The 20,561-nt window shown below is 38.5% G+C and overlaps 1 protein-coding gene across 2 annotated transcripts in view; it reads right to left on the bottom strand.

The window, feature by feature from the left end:
- Positions 1–19,130, bottom strand: part of GALK2 (galactokinase 2) — a 46,418-nt gene extending 27,288 nt beyond the window's left edge. For both annotated transcript variants that reach the window (XR_013340664.1, XM_021537515.2), the window contains exons 1-5: positions 19,027–19,130; positions 16,977–17,065; positions 15,732–15,855; positions 10,733–10,823; positions 7,694–7,840 (exon numbers count right to left, since the gene is read on the bottom strand). Coding sequence is in view for 1 of the 2 variants with exons in the window: in XM_021537515.2 (XP_021393190.1) it covers positions 7,694–7,840; positions 10,733–10,823; positions 15,732–15,855; positions 16,977–17,065; positions 19,027–19,079 (504 nt within the window). In the remaining variant the exon portion in view is untranslated. The remainder of the gene's footprint in view (positions 1–7,693; positions 7,841–10,732; positions 10,824–15,731; positions 15,856–16,976; positions 17,066–19,026) is intronic.
- Between the last annotated feature and the right edge of the window lie 1,431 nt (positions 19,131–20,561).

Genomic DNA, 20,561 nt, shown 5'->3' with positions numbered 1-20,561 from the left:
TTAACTTTATTTCATACCTGCTGGCTCTAAACACTTGAGGGAGCAACAAACAATGATTCCCACCCACTCCATCAATTACATTCATAATTTGATGGATCTCTGACCCTTCTTCCTTTAAGTGTTTTTTTCCAGAGTTCTAACATGCTTTTATGGTGGTCACTCTGTACCCTTAATTGTTCCATGTGGCTTTTTCCTAAATCTTTTTCAGTTTAACTATCTTGGTTAGTAAGAAAGGAGCAAGACAGACTTACAGCCTTTCTTAGACACCTTAGGGAAAATGTCACTGTATCAATTTTCAATTTTAATGTGACAAATGAGTCACATAAAATGTGTGTTAATTAGTGTTAACATAAGCACATTGTAATGCAACCTCAAGCAGTTCAGCACCACTATGCTGCCTCCTTCCCTGAGGTTGGAGTACCAGAGACAACAAGGAGGATTATGTGACCACATCTGCCCTCCTGAGCTAAGTCCCTTTGTTTAAACCTGGCAGTGACACAGCTGAAGCAAACCCTTCCCTTCTGCTGACTGCAGGGAGTGGGTGAGTGGGGTAGCTGGGATGGAAAATGAAAATACTGCAGTTATTCTAGCAGTACCCTGAACTGCTTCACACACTGACTCTGTTCAGCCTCTGAACATGTGGGAGGGATGAGAGTAACATGGCAGCAGCAGTAGCTGGCAGGTGAGTAAAACCTTGAAGTCTCCCTGGTGATCTGTCAAGAAACACTAAATATTGCAGCTTTTGAATGCTAGACCAAATATCATCCATGCAATCACTGCTTTTATAGCTGTTGGCAAGTACACATGCCAGGTTGGCTGTGCTTCCATGGGAGATGTTTAGAGTCAATGAGTTTCATGATATATTAACATAGGGGTTTTTGCTGTTTATCCAACAAAAAAAGATACAACATAATAAATTAGAATATCCATAATTAAAACAATATAAAGCCACATCACTAGGAGAAGACTCTCAGTACATACAATTCACTAACAAACAATTAAGCCTTAAGAAATTTATGTAAATTAATTTCTTAAGGAAGCTGCTCTCAGGTTTTAGACCATGTTAGTTGGAGCACTAGGAAATATCTAAAACTAACAGTTTTCAAAATGTATTTTTTTAGGCTGTTCATTTGAGAAGCTTAATTCTAAAGTCTGTCCAGAATGTATCCCACTGCAGAAGGTAGCACTAATTTGTTTAGCAGGCAACTGCCCCCCTGTGCAGACCTAGGCTAGCTTTTGATCTAAGACTCTACTAACTACCCCTGCTTTTTGTTTGAAACAATTTAAGGTTCTCCCTGATAAGGAGAAAGTCAGTCTTGGGTTACGAAGAAAGAAATTACTACCACTTAAATCCGTTTTATCTTTGAGTCATAAGATTTCCTATCCAGCATGCAGAAAGTCTAATCTGGGAAATCATATCAGTGGAGATATAATTTAGTCTGACAAAGAAAGGTTGTGATTTTTTATTATTAGTTGCCTTATGTGTAGTTACTCTAGATGGAGAGATTTCTTGTAATAAGAAGTCATCAGTAGCTCTGCATCATGTTACCTTGTTTCGGATTTTTAATGGGAAAAGTGAGTTTTCAGTAAAATGATACTTTTCACTAATATGCGCTTTTCTCTGCTTGTATTTCAATATGAAACATTTCAAATTCAGGTTTAGATTTACAGCTGAGTCTTTTTGGTCTTTCAAGTCAAAGAACTGATAGATTATAACCCACCCCATACAACTCACTTGATTCTCTGTTGCCCCATCATTTATTTTACTTTCTATCAGTTTGATGTTACTGATAATGAGCATGGAGACCTAAATGCAGAAAGGTATTGAGATATCCTAGGAATAATGACAGTGAACAGATGATCACTTAATTATAACAAAAAAAAAATCCTAAAAATAGAAAAATAAAGAATCATCTGAGTGAGGACAGATAAGGGAGTTTCACCTTTAGTAGTCCTCTTGCTCATAAAAAGGCCAAGGGCCAACTTCTCTGATTTTGACTCATGCAATAATGGGTCTGGACAGTGTGTAAACTGTGACAGAATTTGTCCCTATATAACTGTCACTGTTAATATGTTCCAAATCAGTGATCAATCCCTTTCAATCTCCCACAGCCCTTCAAAGAAGTAAACTTGTGTAAGAGTAAACCCCTTAAAAGAGTAAGATAATTAGTGAGTAGGAGACAGGCAAATATTTGTTAGTAAAACAGAATTAGTGTTGCTTAGTATTTTTTTGGAACAGCTCACCCTACATTACACAGAAATTTGATATACACAAATCCAGAATGACAGCAGCCAAAATAAAGCAATCTTCTCCATAAAATGATAGTATTAAATTACATCTGCCTTAGTGGTTTAATGTAGTTCATTTTGTCCCAAGTTATGTGGGCTAGATTTTCTATATCCCACAGTGTAGTAGTAATGGTAACGAATCTTTAAAATAAAAAACCCTAGTTTTCTTCTTGTTTTAAATTTTATTGTTCATGAACGGAAGCTCTATGAAGAAAAGTAATTTGTTAATGTAAGTTATTTTTAGCAGTATCATTTTTAGTGCTCCAGAATTCCCTTCATCATGCAAATTTAAGTAACTGGAGTATTTAAATATCAATTCAGTCAAAAGTGTTGTGCATATATTTACTTCCTCTATGGAAATAGAGTAATGGTCCCCTAATGAACATTCCTTAACATTTCAGCAAGTTAATCTGAAAAGTCAGACTCAGTCTGCTGCTTTCCTTTACATCAAATAATGTTGGTAATTTAATGGCAAATGTAGTGTAGATTTTCTATTAAATTCTACAAAGTTTGGTTCACAATACACAAGACTGAAAATTCAGAAGAAAAATTTACAGATAAAGATTAATGTTTTACAGTAAGAAGAAAACATTCTCCATCGTATATTTTGACTTTAGTTAGACTGTAATTTTTTTTCCAATCTGTTCATATTTTATATATATGTATATAGATATAAAAATAACTCCTGAAATAGAAGGTACTATGTTTCATTTAGTAAGGTATAAAATGATACTCAAATTTGTGAGGTTATTTTTACCACCAGGAATCCCTTTATTTTTTCATATCTCATCTTGACCAGGAATAGGTTGCTGAATGTTACCATCTGCTTCCAGTTTGCACATAAAATCCCAATTAGCTGAACTTCATATATGTTTTGCAAGGTAATTATGCTTCCCTTTTTCCAGAATGGGAATATATTTGTCAGATAGTATCTGGATGTCTTCATAAGCACAGCAATCTTAGCCTGACTTTGTCTGCCCCCTAACATGTTCAAATAGAAGGTTATCAATTAGGTTGATGAGAGATTATGGCCTTTGATTACCACTGCTCTAAAGTACCCTGTTTCCCCTTGATTACAAACACATAGTCAAGCTTAACAAGAACCCTGTTTTTCAATTCCACAGGGAGAAAGGAACTTTAGCATTTCTCTGTATTAACAGTACTTTAAAATACAGTATCTATGTGCCATTTTTTGTGTAAACAATTTGGTTTCTCATACAATTAACCGGAGCATGCATCTATCAAAGATTTTTGACTGCTCAATAAAATAAATTATAAAAAGAAATATTTTTTAAATAAAATAAATTATAATCCAATCCTAAGGAATATTATCAACACAACTTAGTAATTTCAGTCACACTACTAGTATGGATACTCACAGGTTTTCTTGCCAGAGGGCTATGGATTAGAAGTGGTAAAGGGCTCAACTCAATCACTTTCCTTATTATACAGAGGATTCAGAAACCAAGTAGAAAGGATTCCAGATGCTCTGTCTATTCTCCCACTGAAACCAGTGACAGTAGCAGGTACAGTAACTGTTGAAATACTGTTTAAAAATGTTTAACACACTCAAATTCATCTGAGCCATAGTTTGGGAAAAGTGAAACCAATGGACACTGTGCCACTACAGGTTAGGTTTAAGTCCTTTATTTACTGTCTGACTTAGCTTTTTCTCAATCTAGATAAAGCCAAATATGATTCTGCTTCCCCTGCTCAACATTTCACATTAAATTAGATAAACTCTATTCAATTTTGATCTCTTCTTCCCAATAAGTATGTGCACAGATACCCAGCATTGATGTAACACAAAAAATGTTAAGGTGGCTGAACAGACCTTATTTTCACAAGATCTAACATTTGGACAACAAAATTATCATCACATCTTTGAAGTAAATCTAGTTACTCAGTCAGAAGTTATTTTCTGTACTCAGTAATTTCTACCACAAAACACAAAGCTGGGACAGTTTAGAGCATTATTGTGTTTCCTTTACAGAAAGTATCCTCTCCTGATCAAAAGTTATACAAAAGGTTGATTTCATAACAGTGAAATAAAAATAATTTTAAAATCAAGAACTACTACTACTACTGAGCTTTGCTGCTCTTTGAGTGATGCCAACACAGCCTTAGACTGGTATCCTGTTTGGAGGAGAAAAATGGATTCTTTTTAAAGATCGCATTCTACATTTTCCATCTTGTTATTTGAATGTTATTGCACTGCTGCAACTGGTTAGCACTGCACATCTGGCTGAATTGTCTTGAACTGGTATTTTCCCTAACTATTGTGTATGTGTATGATGGTTTTCTTAAAAAAAATATTGTATGCATGCTGAAACAATGCCCTGTTGCAGACTGCTATACACAATTAGTGAGAGCATATTTTTTTCTGATTTTGTTTTCAATGGCAAAAAAGTGCTATTTTTAAGTTAGCCACCATGAAATTCTACCTTTTACAATGTTTTTTAATTTTGTGGGATTTTGGCTCTTAATCTCATAGGCCCCAACCTCACACTGGAAGTGTTATCTCAAAAAAGTTCTAAATTTCAATTACTTTTACTCTACAGCAACTATTTTAAACTTACATTTATCAGGAAAAGGAGCATATAACTAAAATATTCTCATAAAAATAGTTTCACAGAAACAAAACAGATAAATGTTCCATTCAGTAAAAGGTCATTTTTTTCATAACTTTGGCTACAGAAGCCCTACAATTCAGCCAAATTTGATTCCTAAGCCAAAAGTTTCCTGTCTTCCTGCTACAAACCATCACACTAAGATTTTTCAAAGTCCATCAGACTCTTGAGGGGCAAAAAGTCAATCTTTTCTCATAAACTTACCATCATAACCAAATATTATTACTTATAAATACAACAATTTACAACTTCCACATCTATAAAGCATTTGGGAAAAAAAGATGGATGGGAAGGGTAAAGTGATATTTCTTATTTAAAATAAACAAACACATAAATATCCAGAGCCTAAAAAATGTACGGTCCTGGTTAGCTTTCTAGTAGAAAGGATCTGGAAAGCTCCTTCTTGTGCTCAGCTAAGAATTTCCCTGCCATGGGGGAGCTCCCTGCTGACACAGAGCCAGCAGGACTGGATCCTGCACAGATCCCATTTGACACCAGCACAGGATGCATTAGGAGCTGGCAAGAAGTGGCCAGAGCACGTTTTATACTTCTGAGGACTCACATGCCTTAATTGCTCTAATTTATACTCAGACTAGCCCTGCCTTTTACAAGGCAGTTCTGCAAGACTAAGCATAAATCCAGTGCAACAGAGACTCTGGATTTAGCTACATATAAGAAGTCTCTAATGCCAAATCATAAATTAGCAAAAAACACTGAATGAGTTTTCACTGTCCTGTAAGATCTGGGGAAACTTAAAGCCTGGACAAAAGCAATCAGTCTTCAGAGCAGTCACCCTCTCTCCTAACCTTGAAAACCAGGTGCCTTGGTCTATGCAAGCCTACAAAACCTTGGATATGTTCTTAACTGCTCCTATGGTGGCTATTGAGAAGTCTCATCTGTACATTAATTGCTCATTTTTCATCGCAAGTGCAAAATATCTGGCTGCAGACAGCAGGGTTTCCTGACAAAAATGCGCAATTGTGTCTCTTGTGTTTGTCCAACTGTATTTCAGACACAAGCTTAACTTTCAGCACATTTTTCAACTAGCAAAAAGAGGATTGAACAGGACACATGAGGAGAAGAAAAGACATTCAGTGGAGTCTCTGTCTTCCTACTGTTCTTCCATAATTTTCTATGAAAATGACAGAAGGAGTCTTGCACCTTTTTTTACCACAAGTCTGGCATAATGCCGGGTGGTACTCCCAAGCCACGTGTAAGTTCAGCTCAAGATACCCACTGTATCATTTGTTCTCTAAAGGACACTGTGGAGAATTGGCATAATGAAAACTTGGCTTCTGGTTTTCCAGATACTGATTTTTACTACCTAGTAAAATTTGGGCTGTCTGACCTCTGTCAGTTTTATGCTTGTACAGATACCCAAATTGTGAACACGTGCACTCCAGTGATTTTGATCAGTTGTTCCCAAGCTTCACTCTTGAGGTGACCACCATCAGAGACAGTGCTGACCTGTGGTAGGACCATCTATGCAAAACCAAAAGCTTCTTGTCAGGCCAGGTACACATTCAGTCACCTCCAACCCTTTAACTGCAGTCTCATTCATCCAAGAAGGATCCTCAATTCCATGTTTTTATCTACCACTGCTCTACACATCTCACCTCTCAAACCAGAGCCTCTCTTACGGTGTGTGATCCTTTGATCACACACCAACCAACACCAGTCAGGGTGACAGTAACTGTAGCCACATCCTCCTACATGAAAAGCTTCCCTGCCTCTCCAACCCTGCTCCTTTCTGCCTGATGCTCCTGAAGCCCGCCCTGGGAGCAATGTGGGATTGTGCACTCACTGCTGAGAGCATTCCTGCAACTGAAGCCTCACAGAGAAGTAAATCCCAACAGATCAGCAAAAACTTCTGTGTGGATCTGTTCACCTCATAGCTCAGAGAAGTGCTTGTTACAAGCAGAGTTAACAGCTGCCATCATCATGTGCCACTTTCAGTTGGCTTTGTACCACAATTTGGGAATGTCTGTCTTAGACAATAGGCACAAATATGTGTAACAGTCACATTTAGATCTGTTCTTTTCTCTTCTTGGCAATGTTCTAATTTAAGATCCTAGTTTCACTTAACCAGACATTTTTAATGGAGAGAACTTCATTCCCATATGGCACCTTCAAGGACCATGACTCCTCCAGAAATCTGTATTACACAAGCCAAACAGTGCTAACAGTTGTACTGCTAACAGGTCACATACTTGGGGTTTGTTTTTAGACTAATGTTTGTTTAAAAATGAGGAATACATTTTGGATTGTAAATATGTGTTCCAAAAAAACTGTGAAGAGAATAAGGAGAGTCAGATGGAAGAATTTTACCTCTACTTTGTCCTGATTACATAATTTGTCAAGAAATTGTTCCACAGGCCTCCAACAGATGCTCTGTTGTTAAAGCCATGAAAAGTCATTCAGGGAGAGAGTAAAGGCCTCGGGGGTGTGGTCCACATGCTTCAGCACATATATCCTCAGCCCTGGCCTGCAGATAGCACATCTGGTCCAGGCATGGACCTGATGGTTGGCCAAAATACAGGCTTAGAATAATGCTCCTTTTTTCAGCTTTAATGTAATCCTGTCTTCTTGCCAAATTCAAATCCTGCCAAAATTTGGCCAAAGATGTTTGCTCAATTGTGCAATATCTTTAGTTTATATCCAACAACTCTTTGCAAAAACAATTGTATCGTGTTTTTAATGTTTACAGGCATTAACAATATTTAATTTTAAGTAGAATTTTACTGCTGACACTCTTGTGTTTTATAGTAAATTACCTTAGAGAGAGTTTTTCCATTAGCTCTGAGCGTCACGAGTCCTGCACAGCACACCAAAGCACTGGAGCTAGAGAGACCAGAACTTGGAGGGATGGATCCATCTAGCAGACAATTCATTCCAGTTGGGTTATTGAGACCAAAATGTTCCTAACAATGAAAAAATAAACAATCTCAGTTTCAAGTACAGACAGGCTCAGGCTTGCAATTATCTGATACTTAGAAAGAGAATCCTTCTGCTGAGTTGCTGGAAGCAAGGACCTGCTTCTGGTATCTCCAAAATAAAGCAAAAGCAAAATTTTCATTCTATTCCTTTAGAACAAAGCCAGTGGTGGGGCTTCAGCCAAAGGTATGTCTGCAATTGCTGTACACAAACATATAACTACCCCAAGCAGAACTCGGGGTGGGCTGCATGCCCACGAATTTACCAAGCTTCGTGGGTGGGTTTTGCAGCAACCGGCTCTGCTTTGAGCTGCTGTGGTGACAGTGAGAAGTTACCACTCCTTTTATACCCTACTTTTGTCCTTTTCTTGACAGCTCTTCATTTTAGGCACCACAAAGAGCTCAAGGTCCACTTTGTGTTTCACTTCCAATGCTGGCACGTGGTATTGGGGAGCCACATGACACTGAGGGGGAATCAGTAGCCATGCAGCTGTTTTCAAAGCAGATACTTGTGTCCTGGAGCACCCACAGACTGACACTGGGAAAACCACAATGGTACTTTAGGAACACTGGGCTTTAGGGTCACAAAGACACACCTACCACTGGGGACAGTCTCTGGCCTGCTGTTTTTTGAAGGAAGTTTAAAATATTCTAACATACATATATTATAACATACGTGATAGATACAACAGATAATACATTTAATCCAGAAATCATAAATCCTCATGTACATACTCTTTTAAATATTCTTTAATTGGTTTTTCTTTATGATAACTTTTATATAAATTTCTTTCTGCTATTAGTTTAAAACAAACATGCAGTACTTATTAAAAAATCATTGTATATGGGGAATATATGAATAGCTAATTCTGATGCAATTTATACGTCAATAAACTGTGACAGTGCCAATAATCAGAAAAATAACAGTATTTTCATGAAGAAATGTACCCCTTGAAAAGATTTCTAATACTTCTGAAACAACTTCAACCATAAATACCAATGGTAGAGATGAGCAAACACAACGAGGCTCCTTTAAAGTCTTCTATGATCACTTCAAATTATATTTTGAATTTCCTGTTTTACAAATAAAGGAAATTCATATCTAGAATACTATTGCTGCCCATGCCCCTTCATGAAGAACACTAGACAGACTTGTTCATAAACAGAAAATGCTTGAGTAACCAGAAACTGATCCACAGTTTCTGGATTGTCTTGAATGTGAATCAGGCTTGCAGACTTATCACGCGATGTTTAAATAGAAAACGTACTTCAGTTTCAAAAATGAAAATGGACATTGCCAAGTTCTGCAACAGTTCTGTCCCAAAAGGATAGCATGTTCAGCTTAATATAAACAGATTATCTCGTTGGACCCTCTGAGTACTTGTATTTCTTAAGTCTGCAACATTTATGCTTATTTTCTGCCAGTACAAGAGTCTGCAAACCTGCTTTGCAAATTAACCTTCAAGTATGAAAGCCTGTCCTTAGGAAACAGATCTCAGTAGCAGACTGCAAAATAAATAAAGTCAATTGGTCATGCAAGCCTTAATATAAGAAAGGATATATTGTAAAGAAACCTAATCTATATCTCTACAGTCAGTGCAATTTAAATGCCTATGTTACTGAGCAATAGAAAATTGAAAATACTCATGTTACTGCACACATAAGCAATTTACTTGGGTCTATGCATATGAGCAGGGGGTGGTTTAGGACCTGTGAATTGTAATAAAGTGATTTGTGGCATTGATTGTTGTGAATATTGTATTTTGAAGACTCCAGTGGCAGGTCTGAGATAGACTTTTCAGCAGTCTGCAGTCCTTATCTATTGGATCATCCTGTGGGGGACCTAGATGGCCTATGCAGAGACAAACTTCATGTGCTTTAAAAAACACGTTTACCCATAATTTGGGCTGGCTGTGGCAACCTGTTCCTGACTTGCCATCACTGTTTATCCCATCTGCCCTTCCAGAAATATCATTAGATTGACATCGAGCAGAGAAGACACCTTTTCTCCTCCCTCAATGGGCCGTGAATTCTGTGAATTCTGTGCCTCACCTGCAAACAGCAGGTGAGATTTCCAGGAGCCTTGTGGTGAGTTCAGGGCACCTTGCAGGGCAGCACTGACCACCAGCAGTTGCTTTCACAAGAGCTGGGTCCTCAGGCCAGGCTGCAGAGGGGATAAACCTCCAGTGGCAGCCAGGAAAACGTTTGGGAGGTCGTGCTCCTGCCTTTACCATAAGTGTGCCCCCTCCTGCACAGCTGCACTTTTAACTCAGGACATTTCTGAAAATCCCATTCAAATTTCAAACCCTGGAAAGTGGGATAAGTAATGGTCCTTAATGGGTTATTTCTCCTGTATGCTGTTTACTTGGCTTTTGCATTTTCTTTTGCCTACTGCATGAGTCAGCTTCACTCAGCTGTTGTGCACCAATTACAGGTTTTCAGCTTTAATGGAAGTCTGTATTTTTGAAATGCTTCCATAGAAAGAAAAGGGTTAAGATATGATCGCCATGTCCTGGGGAAAAAAAAAAAAAAAAAACAACCTCCAAATCTTTTTCAAAGCAGATTTTAGTTAAATAATTCCATTGGAAATCATTGCTTTTGACTTCAAAATACAGAAATGTCAACCAGAAAATGTTTGATCATGACTTTCCGAAGCAATTATCTGCTATTGTAATTTGTTTTATAGCGATGAAAATAGTGCCCTGCCAATATTTTAAAGAAAACCCACTCATATATCCTCTTCAAGTTTTAACACAAAAATACTTAACTTTATGTTTAAAAAAAGCTACAGAATGCAGGGAAACATTTTGAGGGTAAATAGGTATTCTTGTTTTATTTTACTTCTACATTAATTTCATAAATTAAATGGATTTGGCTTACCTGAATACCCTTCAGTCCACACAGGAAGTAGTTATGCCACTGAGGTTTGGTTTTGTTAATCTGAATGTTATTAACACTAGTACTGAAATCCCTGCAAAAACAGAAAAACCTTAAGGCTTTAATTTGTATTAAATTTAGTTTGAAAATACATGGCTTGTTACTGCCACCTGCTGATGGACAAAACTGGTTTGATGGTTTTCAGTGCAATGTTTCCTGGCTTGGTTTCTTGTTTGATCTTTTTACATATCTTCTTTATTAACCATTTCTATATGGCTTTTTAGATGACAGCATAAGAATTCTTAAGTAAGTATAAAGACGCTAAATAAATAAATAAATCCAGAAATTAAGCTGCCTTTGACATCCTTAATTAAGGCAGGATGCCTTCCATCATGTATGTGTATGCTATCATGATTTCTTAGAACTGAAAATTCAAATCATATCTGTCAGACCTTGACTAGAGACAGATAAACTTCAGGCTCTCTGGTAATTCCTGCTCAGGATTTCATCTTCATTACCTTTGCTCTGAATGGCACTTCAATAAAACAAGCCTAATGCTGCAGAATTATATTATGTATGTTACAAGACAAAAATATTTAGTTTTTATCTGTTTCCTCCCAGATAATTCCTACTCCACCTTTCTTTCAAAGTAATAAAAATATTGAGCTTGAATGTTCCTGAAGGTGCTGACAAAATGGGCATGGGTGACATGCAGAGGCCTCAGGGAGGTGCAAGTTGTTTGGCACTCTGTACCCTTGTACCCAGGAATTTAATCTGCTTGATGTCATGACAGCAGGTGCCCAACTCAGAAACAGCAAAGGCACTGAGAACAGCAAGGAATCAGATTTAAAATATTCAAAAGTTCCAGACTAAGATGTGCTCTACAAGGCAAGGTCTGCTATAAAATATGAACAGAGGCAGCTGAGTTCCTGGAAATATTTAACAGGAATAAAACCAGTTTCAAGAAATAACACTTCAGGGAACAGTCTGCAACTCCTAAAAGGATGGAATTTTTCCTTCTTAAACTGGTCCTAGTAAACTACATAGATTATTGATTTCCTGTGTTTATTTTTGTCCAAAAGAACATCACTATTTAACACTTGTAATGGATACCAGTGAAAAGATGTTTTTATCGGTTAATTATTCTGGTTACCTATGGAGAAAAAGTCATACAAATATAAGGCATCTTTAGTATGATAAAATTATATTCAAGCAAATGTCTGAAAAGCTCACTTTATTCTGGTGCACTTAAAGGCTGCAATTTTTGTGTCATGCAATCCCCAAAGCAACAAGCAGTGTTGCAGTGGCACCACAATTGATCTGGTCTTTTGCTTGCCCCACTGCAGTGAGGAACTCCACTTGCACTCCCAGCCTACAGCCCATTCCCAGCTCCGTGGCACAACAGATCTGGCACTTGCAGTATCAACTCAGAATTCCCATTTTGCCAGTTCTATGTTCAGTTCAACCTTAATTACAGAGCAAACCCATCAGGTTGGTGTACAATTTAATGTGTAAGCTGCTATCTTAGTGCCACAAACAGGATTTTACCAGCAGTGCAGCAGCAAAGAATTGCACAAAGCTAGAGTAAGAAATTACTAGGTTTTGCTGAGGAACACAAAAGATATGAAAGGGAATACTGAAATTAGAGTACTAGGAAAGCTTGAGACTTGCTGTCAATTCTTCTATTTATATTTAGAATGATCTCCAAGAGAATAAACCATCAACTTACTTACGGTTTTTGAATAAAATAAATCCTCCATGAGGTATTTGTAAAATAGAAAATACTGGTCATAAACAATGAAGATTTTAAAATTCTTTGTTTATGCTTGCTTCTTACAATAATCCTAAACTATTGTTGTAAAAGACAAGGCTGGTGGAAAGCAATTTGTGAAAGTGATTAAGAGAAAAGGAATCTTAAGTCTTCTTTGCCTCAAAGAATTCTAAAGTATTTTATCTTCATAATTCATTTTACCCTCTCAGACAGTAAAATTTCAATGAACGAGAAGACACATATTATGATTATATATTTGCTGGTTCTCAAGATAAATTAAAATAATGACTTCTCAAAATGCATTTTGCTATTTTTTGCAATCTTCTCACATAGAAAATGGAAGAAAAGCATTGCTTTGATTTTGGCAGGTTTTATATGGACATAATTCACACAAACACAGAATGTGGAACTGTCAAAATTCCTAGAATCCTTAAGTCTATTTTATGTTATCACATTCAATTTTTTAGAAAAAATAGTTCCTAAATATCTGAGCGTTATCTTAAATCAGTAAATCTTCAGGCTTGCCTTTGAACCTCCTACTGAAAATTAGGCAGTTTAATACAAGAACATTATAACAAAATAAAATAAAATACTAGGAAAAACATACCCATTAAATAAAATACTCTAATATTGTCTGTTCCAGCCCTTCTGTTTTAAAGCATGCTTGGGAAAAAAATGCCAGTTCTCCATAGCCAGACATAAAAACTTCAATTTTTCTGTATAATTAGAAGAGATGGGATTTTTAAGTAGTGTGACTGAGGTGGTTTTTACTGATTGAATAGTAAATAATCCTTATTTTCAGGAGATCGGTTTGGCTCTTTCTCCCAGAACCTTATTGTCTTGTCATTCTGTTAGTTTATCTGAGTCTTCTGTACAAATACCCTGATTTAAAAACAAACAAACAAACCTTTCAGGTTTTGTCGTGAGATGGAAACTGATTGGTAATTACCATCCTCTGGTACTTCTGAAGGCACTTTGAGAAGTCAGATATTCTCTCTACACATGCTTCTCAATTACAAAGATGTTTTGTCAAGGGGAGGTATCAGGAACTTCAAAAGAATGTAAGTTTTGAATACCTTTTCAGTCCCATTAACATAAAAGGAATCAGATCAGTTGAGATAATTTATGATAAAAAAAAAAAAAAATAGGTGGTTTTTCTAGCAACCTGTTCTTTGTTCTATTTCTACTAAAAGTTAATGTGAATTATCAGGGTGAAAGAGTGCTACAGAACTGTTCCACAGTTTACCAGTTCACAAAATAAGAATTAAATATGAAATAGTAATTCTACAGAGGATTCTGGTTAGTCCTTGTTCACCAAAGGCCTATAGATACACATTCACCACAGGCATAAATCTACCAGTGTAACAGGCTGGGAAAAAAAGACATACTGTCATCAGTTTTGTTATGTGGTGTAACTTTCAAAGTGTTGAAAAATATTTCTTTGTTATGAAATTATGGGCATGTTTTAGCTTTATTTTTAAGCAACAGTGTCTCAACAAAACCAAGATGCTTAATGCTGTGTTCTGAGATTTTTTCATGGTTTATGGTTTAAAGCATATGATTTCAAACTGAAACCAGGGCAGATGTAAAAGTATAGTGACAGTGTGCGCAATTTAAATTCAAAGGCTGTAATTCTACATTTTGTGGAACTGTCCTGAGAAGGCCATTTCAATTGCAATATAATGCAGCTAAGCTTGAAGACTGAGTGAAAATGTTTAACTTTTTATTACTGCTTTATTTTGTGTTCAATATAACAACTTTTCCTAATCAAAACTATTCTAATTCTGAAGCTATTGTCTTGCAGAATGCTTTTGCATCACAGCTTAAGCCCTGGTGGGAGGTTGCTGTTGAAGAAAGGGAAAGGTCCCAAGCACACCTTCCATTTCCCTTCCCTGTTCACCACAGCTTGTTCCCACTGTTTACCCCAAGTCAGATTTCGTGCTGAGTACATGGCAATTCACTAAAATGAAAGAAAATTATCCAAGCAAAATATGGGGGAATAGTGCACTTTGCCTTAAGATCAAACAAGTACTCTACACCTGCTCAAAGGCTGAGTTGATCTTAGAAGCAGGTACAGGGAGACTAGGGGTAAAAGAAGCCAAGCCATTGCTTTTTGGCAGTGGCAAACTCTTAGTTCAGCTCAGCTATAATGTGAAAACATACTACAAAAAGTGAAAAATCTCTGAGTATTTATACTTAGCATGGAAGTACAAATTCCTTTCAACTGTCTTAGTCACAGGCAGCGGTTCAAAATGTGTTTATAACCAACTGAGCTTTAAGGAGGAATATGTGCTCAAGTATTTCCCACTACAGTATGTTCCTGTCCCTTTGCTGCCACACACTGTGCTTTCAGGAACTAATTTACCAATTAAATCAATGGCTCAATAAAAATGGCTTAAACTAAGCTTTTGCTGATTCTGATTTTTGCAAAAATTTCCACAAAAGCTCATGTGGGTGAGTGACCTGATCTGAACTGCCATGCAACTACACAAATACCAGTCTGTTACAAAGAGGCAGAAAAACGTGCCTGAAGTTGAAAAGAGTGGCAGGATTATTTCCCTATGTTCAGCACTTGTAAGACCATAGCTGGAATACTGCATCCAGTTTTGGGGTTTCCCAATACATGAAAGACATTGGCAGGGAGTTCAGCAGAAGGCCAACAAGATTATTTACAAGGGATCTTCAAAAGTCTCTTCCAACCTAAATTGCCCTATAATTCTGTGAACAGCTGTGGAGGAAGTGGAAACAAGGGAATACAGACTTTTTGAGCCAGGATTGTTGCTAAAGCTGTTGTGTTGTGAAAACACAGGCCCAGGTTCTTCAGAGCAGGGGAATGTTACCTTACTTTTGCAGTAATCAATTACAAAACATTTCACTCCCTTCTCCAGGGGAAATGGAGCTGCTGCCAATTATGGGAATTATATCAAGAAAGACATAATGAGATAAAAGAAGGGAAGACAGAACTGCATTTTTAGAAGGATTGAAAAATCAGAGGCCTCACAGAGTAATATGAACAAACGGGGGGGGCACAGCAGCTGCAAAGCTATTGCTCTGAACTAATACACACAGCATGGAGTCAGTCTGTGGGATTCCATCTGCTGGTATGAATTGTTTTACACAACCAGACTCTGTATTGCAATGGAAGTCTGTCAGATCTCTGAAAAGGTAAACTCTATTGCAATGTATGAAGAGGTTCATAAAAAATAATGAATAAACAAAGTAATTACATACAAGTACGAAGAATTGGTATTTGCCAGCTGCACAACTTGAGACTGTACAGGTTCTACTGCAATCAGGATATCTTGTTCTATAGCCATTGGGAGCACAGCATAACCACAGTAGTCTATGTGTTCTCCTAGCAAAGAAATAAAGAAAATACTTTGCAATAATTCTTTCTAGAGTAGCAGTAACACAATTTCTACAGAACTTCAGTGTTGTTTACTGGAGGAGACAATTTCTTATTGTAGTTTCAATTCTTATTACCTAAAGTTCGGGGTACAGTTCCTCCATTTCTTATTACTTCACAAAATGGTTTTTTTTCTTTACTGATTTTTATCTATTGCACCTCTTTATAAATGTTCATATTTTAATGCTGGCTTACAAAAATTCTAAAAAAAACCCACCATGTAGATTACTGTCCAAGCATGAGAACTGTCATGTACATACAATTTCTGGACCTCTTTCCAAGAAGATAAGTACTATATTTAAATAATCATTAATGCAGTTGCATACAATACATAAAGTAACAATCAAATAGAAAATGTATATAGTAAACATTCTTTCACTTGGGAATAATTCCCAGTTACCATATGCTGTCTGTTTAGTCTATATGAGATGTTCACACAACACTGAGATAAAAATTAACTGTATAATAAACTAATTGTCTTTTACAGCTCTGTTTCTCAGGATCCTTTTACTATGTCTTCAAATGTGTGGGATTATTTTAGGAACATCTGCAATAAACTCAGCTCCAAGGAGAACACAATCCTAACATGGACAGAGTAATCAAAAAAATAAGGCTGCTACAGAAATAAAAGTAAGTCCTAAACACAAAATAATTGTGACTCTCCAGTCTGCCAGTGAATCACACCCACTGTTTTAAGTTCTGTGGACACATCTCTATGGAAGAATAAAGAAGAGGTGATGGTAGAATAATTTAATGCTTTATCATGTATATTGCTGTGGGGCTGGTTATATTTGGTAACTTTAATTAATTTTTAAAAAACAGCAAGTTACTCCAATTTTCAAAACTGTCACCACTGTCTATAAATGTTTTTCTCCAAAACTATCCATGTAGAGTTGTTTATAATGATACAGTAAGATCTACTAAATTATATATGATTTTCCATTTATCACAAGAAACTTCTCTGAAAAAATAAAATTAAGACCAGCATTTTCGTTCTGTGTTTTAAACTACTAGACTTCCATGATGACAGATGAAGTAAAGCAACATAAGATTAATTTTTTCTCTTTTACCTATTAAGTTGACTCGTCCTGGTGCACGAGCATAAAACTTGGGAGCTGATCCAAACTTTGATATAAACATTTCCTTCAGTTTCTGCAATCTGAAAGGCAGGTTAGAAACATTTAGAAGGACTGTATTTGCATAAAAGACAGTAAACTTCAATGCTTCTTGAAGCAAATTCAATTCAGTCCTGAAGTATGTGGAGTCTTCTCTGCTACATCAGGAGTGCCATTAAGCTGGTTATTTCTGCTCTTCACATAACATTGAATACTCAGATTTTGATTTTTATAAATTTTCATATTTGGCACTACCCCACCTTTACATAAATACATACATGGAGAACTAAAATTCCAAATGTCAGATTATCCCCATGACTTATGATAGTATGTAGTCCAAAGGATTCCAGCAAAAGTACTTTAGGTTTTCCATTTAGAGGTGCCTGATTTCCATTTAGAGGTGCTACTGAAAGTTCAAAGCAAATAAACTTTGTCATATTGCTTTATTTCGTGCAAAAGTAAAGGTACCAACCTTCTGCCTGATGTTTGCAAAGTTGGAATACTTTAGTGTGTCATGCAGAACAGTAGGAAAACGAGGGCTGAGAACAGATAAAGCCATATATTTTAGTGAAGCAGAGGAAACTTGATAATAATTAATTTTGAAACTACCTTAAAGCAAAATTTTAGTCTACTGACAAAAATCCAGTAACATGAACCCTGATAAGGTTTCTACATTTGATCTAAATCTAGAATTGGAAGCCTTGTTAATGTAAAGTGGAAGTAAGAAGACTGCAACCAGAAACAGATGTTAGAAAATTCCACAATTACCTAGTAATTACCTAGTTTCTGCATCTTTGTAAAGGCTGTGTTACTGTTCAGCTACATGGATTAAAATGTTTCATAAGGTTTTTTATAAATGGAAAGCTACTAAGAATGTTTTGCTATGATATTTTTAACAGATCTTTCAGTACCTTTCTATCTTTGTGCCCAGTGACAAAGCTATATTAGGTCTATGATTTCCCCTTCTTATAATGTCCCCCAGTATTGACTGGTATATCACTCATCCAATTAGCAAAAGCAATTTCTGCCATTTCATTGTTCAATCCCTTCGCTAGATTGCATTAATAATATTACAGTCCACAGGGGAATCTGTTGGCAGAATTCTAGGTGTTAACTTTATTCCTTTTTGTGTCAGTATTTAGAATGCTGCTTTGTTTCACAGATATTTTTATAGTAGTGTTGGTACCAAGAGACAACAAACAAAGCAGTCATGAGGGCATGTTTATCTAAGTGCTGATTGATCTCTTTTTTTAATGCGGGTTTTACAAGCAGGCGTGATGAAAGGCTATTTACAGGCTTTGGCCTTGATGTTGCAACACGCACACTGCATTTCAAGCACCTACATCAAGAAGAAAATTGTCAGCAGCCTTAAAGCAAAGGCACTCTCACAACTTCACACTTGCAAGTCTGGAAATGCTGGACTTGTCGTTTCCGTGGGATTTACGGTGCAATCGTATGCAAGGAAGGGGCGTTTTAAGAAGAGCCCGTTCCGCGGCGCTAAGGCAAGCAGCAAGGTTGGTTCGTGCGCGCGTTCACTGCGCACACCGAGCGCAACTCCACGGCAAGGAGCACGCATCCCTAGGACGGGCCGGGCTAGCGCTGCTCTGGGGCCTTTTACAGCAAACAGGAACGAGAGAATAATCACTATTCCCCACAAACGCTGGGGGAAAACTGATGCAGGCGAAATGATGAATGAAGAAATGAATGAATAAATGAATGAACGATTCCTCCTGCTGGCCCAGCGCCACCCTGGGAGGGGCGTCAGGGCGGGCTGCTGTAGGTGGGAGAAGGGACCGGAGCCCGGCGCGCCCCGGGCAGCGGGAGCTTCCCGAGCAGTCTCTGGTCGTGTCAGGGAAAAACCACGGCGCTACGAGTCCACACCCCCTCGCAGCTCAGCATGAGGAGCATTTACTCACCGGTCCTCCCACCTCCCCCGGCCGCCCGCCCGCAGACCGCCCACCCGCGCCGGGGCGAGCGGCGGCGGGGCCGGGAGCGACCCACCCACCTGGGCTGCTCCACCAGCTGCACCGGGAGGGCGCCGGGGCTGTCCCCCGCCATGGCGGCTCCGGCGGGCCGCGGTCACGGGGCGGCGAACGCCGCGTCCTTCCGGGCGCAGCGCCGGCGGCCCGGCCCCGTCCCGCCCCGCTCGGCGCAGGTGGGACAGGGAAGCCGCTGCGACGTGCGAAATAAATGTTTGGGGTTTTCCGGAATTCCTGCCGATGCTCCTGCAAAATGCATGTGCAGTGAAAATAATAAATGGACAGTCGCACCTCGCATGGCATGGAGGGATGGGTGTCTCCGTGCCTGTGTTTTTTGTGGTGTGTGGTTCCATCAGCTCCCCTCCAACAGGCAGCCTTCGATTAATGGCTACAGATGCTTGCAAGGAGCTGAGCATTTCAAAAGTATTCACAGGCTCACACAGTGTTTTGGTGTATATCTTTGTCTATTTTGGTGTCTATTTTACGGTTCCTCATCCTATTCAGAGAGCTTTAAAGTGCTCAGACTGAAGGAAGCACAGTAACAAATTTCATTGTGAGTTTTCTGAGGTACAATGTTTATTTCCCCATTAGGACGGTTGCAGAATACAAACACAGCTTTTAAAAGACTTGTCAGTAGCTGTAGTGGAAAAAAACCACAAACCAAAAACCCACTGTCAGAAACCATAGCAGTATAAAATGACCAAGTATTGGAGATGCATCTGTGTGTCTGTCAGAACTCCAGGCCTTGTGGAGATGGGGAGGCAGAGCTGGTCTGTTGAAGGCAGCAGCAGAAATTAGAATGTAAAAATCTTTATAAAGCAAGATTGCAAGGCCTGTGGGTTTAAAGAGTTCAGGCCTTTAAAACTGCTGCTCTGGTATTACTTGCTTATGGCAAACACAGCCCAGGTAATCGGTTCAGCAGCAGAGTAAAGCAAAATGGATCTGAGCAGTGATGCCGGTCACAGCAACAGGCCCAGCTTTCACAGAATGGGTCAGGTTGGAAGGGACCATGTGTCATCCAGTCCAACCTCCCTGCTCAGGCACGGTCATCCCAGAACACATGGACCAGGATTGTGTTCAGTTCTGGAATATCTCCAGTCAGGGAGCCTACACAACCTCTCTGGGCAACCTGTTCCAGTACATGGTGACTCGCACAGTAAAGTTCTTCTTCGTGTTCAGGCTGGCCTTTCTGTGCATCACTTACCACCCATTCTTCCTTGTTCACAAAGAAGAGCCCAATTCCATCCTCTTGACACCCATGCTTTACACAGGAGCCTCTCTGTTGCCTCTTTTTGAGGCTGAACAGGCCCGGCTACCTTAGCCCTTCCTCACGAGATATCTCTCCAGACTCTTGGCCAACTTATTAGCTCTGCTGGACCTGCTCTAGGAGTTCCGTATCTCTTTTCTACCGTGAAAGCCACAACTCTACACAGTACTCCAAATGCGGCCTCATCAGGGCTGAGCAGAGGGGCACGATTACTTCCCTCGACCTTTCTAGACGCCCTGCCACCAGGCTCGCAGCCTCCGTGGGGGCTCCGGGCTGGCAGCGCCCCGGCCGGAC

Source organism: Lonchura striata, chromosome 11, assembly GCF_046129695.1.
Source record: "Lonchura striata isolate bLonStr1 chromosome 11, bLonStr1.mat, whole genome shotgun sequence".
NCBI classification, from domain to species: domain Eukaryota; kingdom Metazoa; phylum Chordata; class Aves; order Passeriformes; family Estrildidae; genus Lonchura; species Lonchura striata.
This window is presented reverse-complemented; position numbering and strand designations above follow the sequence as displayed.